At 37.1% G+C, this 2500-nt stretch overlaps 1 protein-coding gene across 1 annotated transcript in view; it reads right to left on the reverse strand.

The window, feature by feature from the left end:
• Nucleotides 1-2500, reverse strand: part of LOC119590086 (ubiquitin-conjugating enzyme E2Q-like protein CG4502) — a 68995-nt gene that overhangs the window by 396 nt on the left and 66099 nt on the right. The window contains exon 4 of the mRNA XM_037938847.1: nt 875-1008. Coding sequence (XP_037794775.1) covers nt 880-1008 — 129 coding nt within the window. The 3' untranslated portion in view covers nt 875-879. The remainder of the gene's footprint in view (nt 1-874; nt 1009-2500) is intronic.

The following is a 2500-nucleotide window of genomic DNA, read 5'->3' on the forward strand; positions in this document are numbered from 1 at the left end:
ATATATATGTATATATGTGTATATGTATATCCGTGCGTGCATGTGTGTGTGTGTGTGTGTGTGTGTGTGTGTGTGTGTGTGTGTGTGTGTGTGTGTGTGTGTGTGTGTGTGTGTGTGTGTGTGTGTGTGTGTGTGTGCATGTATGTATATATGTATGTTTATTGTATGTGCATATACACATGTGTGCGTGTGTACAAATATACCCAGGCTATATACAAACACTATTATTTAATAAATATGCAGTAACACAATAGACTAAGCTGCTATTCATTTCTTGACTAAACATTTACTTTCCAATCGCTAGATAATCAACTTCTGTAATTATCCAATGATAAATATCTAATACATTATCATTAACAAAAGCTTATTTGAGAATCAGATAGGGAACGAGAAAAAGAATTAGAATGAGAGAGAGAGAGAGAGAGAGAGAGAGAGAGAGAGAGAGAGAGAGAGAGAGAATGCAACTATTTCTTACCATTAGTTCTACTCATTTAATCATGCTACTGTTACTACTATTACTAATATTGCTACTACTGATATTGCAACTATTATCAACACTACTACTACAACAACTACTACTATTGCTAGTACTAGTACTGCTACTTCTGCTGATGCTACTATGCTGCGATCACATTACTACTACTAATACTGTTACTGCTATTACTGGTGTTGTTTCTGCTATTCTACTACTACTACTACTACTACTACTACTACTATCACAACTACTGCTACTACTGCTACTACGACTAGTACTACTATCACTACCACTATTACTATTACTGCTGGTGCTACCGACTACTTATAAAGTTACTACTTTACTACTATTACACAACTAATCCCATCCCGTAGATAAAAACACATGACCTCTACTGACCTGGGTTAGCCCTCGGAGAGCGGTGGGGTGACCCAACCATACTTCTCGTGTGTTTTGACCAGCGAGCGGAAGGCAGATTCAGCTGACCTCTTGTTGAATTCCTTCGGCGTCTTTTGTTTGCGGGATATTCGGCCCTATGGACAGAGTGCGTAAAGGTGGTATGTTAGTGTGTGGTTGTTGTTCAATTCTCATGTTCTTTCTAACTTGCTTTCATTTTCTCTCTCTCTCTCTTTTCTCTTTCTTTCTCTCCCTCTGTCTGTCTATCTGTCTGTCTGTCTGTCTCTCTCTCTCTCTCTCTTTCTCTCCCTCTCTCTGTCTGAATGTCTGTCTGTCTGTCTGTCTCTTCTCTCTCTCCTCTCTCTCTCTCCCTTCTCTTCTTTCTCTCCCTCTCCCTCTTCTTCTCTCTCTCTCTCTCCTCATCTCTCTCCTCTCTCTCTACTCTCTCTCTCTCTCTCTCTCTCTCTCTTCTCTCTTCTCTCTCTCTCTCTCTTCTCTTCCTCTCTTTCTCTCTCTCTTTTTTTTCTCTTCTCTCTTTTTTTTCTCTCTCTCTTCCTCTCCCTTTCTCAGAGAGAACGCTAAAGTTAAATAAATGGAATCTATTATCTAGAAAAATATCGAATGTCGATAACAAAAAGCAAAAGTTGCATAATTTAGTGGTTTATGCAACTCGCCTTTCTCGTTCCTAGAACTAACCGGTATTTTGTCATTATCAATTCATATGAAAATTTTAAAAATAACTTCTGAATCTTTATTAGCTTTTATGACTTATGTTAGAATACATTAATCAGCCACACAGAAATTGGATTGACAGTGAAATGAGCAATGAACATTTTGTTAACACTTTGCACTTGTTTCAAACTTTGGTTTTATCCTCTCTCTCTCACTTTCCTGTCTGTTCTGCCTTTTTATCTATATTTTATCTATCTATCTATCTATATATATGTATATATATATTATATATATCTATATTTTTACTATATATATATATATATATATATATATATATATATATATATATATATATATATATATGCAACATACACACACACAGACACACACAGACACACACACACACACACACACACCACACACACACACACACACACACACACACACACACACACACACACACACACACACACACACACACACATATATATTTTATATATATATATATATATATATATATATATATATATATATATATATATATATATACAATTCTTCCCCGTTCTTTTTCCTCGCATGCAAACCCACCCAAATATCTAAACGAAGTCCCTTTCTCTCTCTCTCTCTCTCTCTCTCTCCTCTCTCTCTCTCTCTCTCTCCTTCTCTTCTCTTCCTCTCTTTTGTTCCTCCTTAATTAAACTGGATACGAAAGCTGGCAGCGTCCTGTGCTTCTCGCTAACTCTTTGAAGAGGAAAGGAACAGCTCTGTTTATTTTTTTCATTTTTGCAATTTAAGCGTCGTTTTTAAGTTTAAAATGTGGCTGAAGGTTGTGTGTGTGTGTGTGTGTGTGTGTGTGTGTGTGTGTGTGTGTGTGTGTGTGTGTGTGTGTGTGTGTGTGTGTGTGTGTGTGTGTGTGTGTGTGTGTGTGTGTTTGTGTGTGTGTGTGTGTGTCAGTGT

The sequence above is a fragment of the Penaeus monodon genome, chromosome 26 (genome assembly GCF_015228065.2).
Source record: "Penaeus monodon isolate SGIC_2016 chromosome 26, NSTDA_Pmon_1, whole genome shotgun sequence".
NCBI classification, from domain to species: Eukaryota; Metazoa; Arthropoda; class Malacostraca; order Decapoda; family Penaeidae; genus Penaeus; species Penaeus monodon.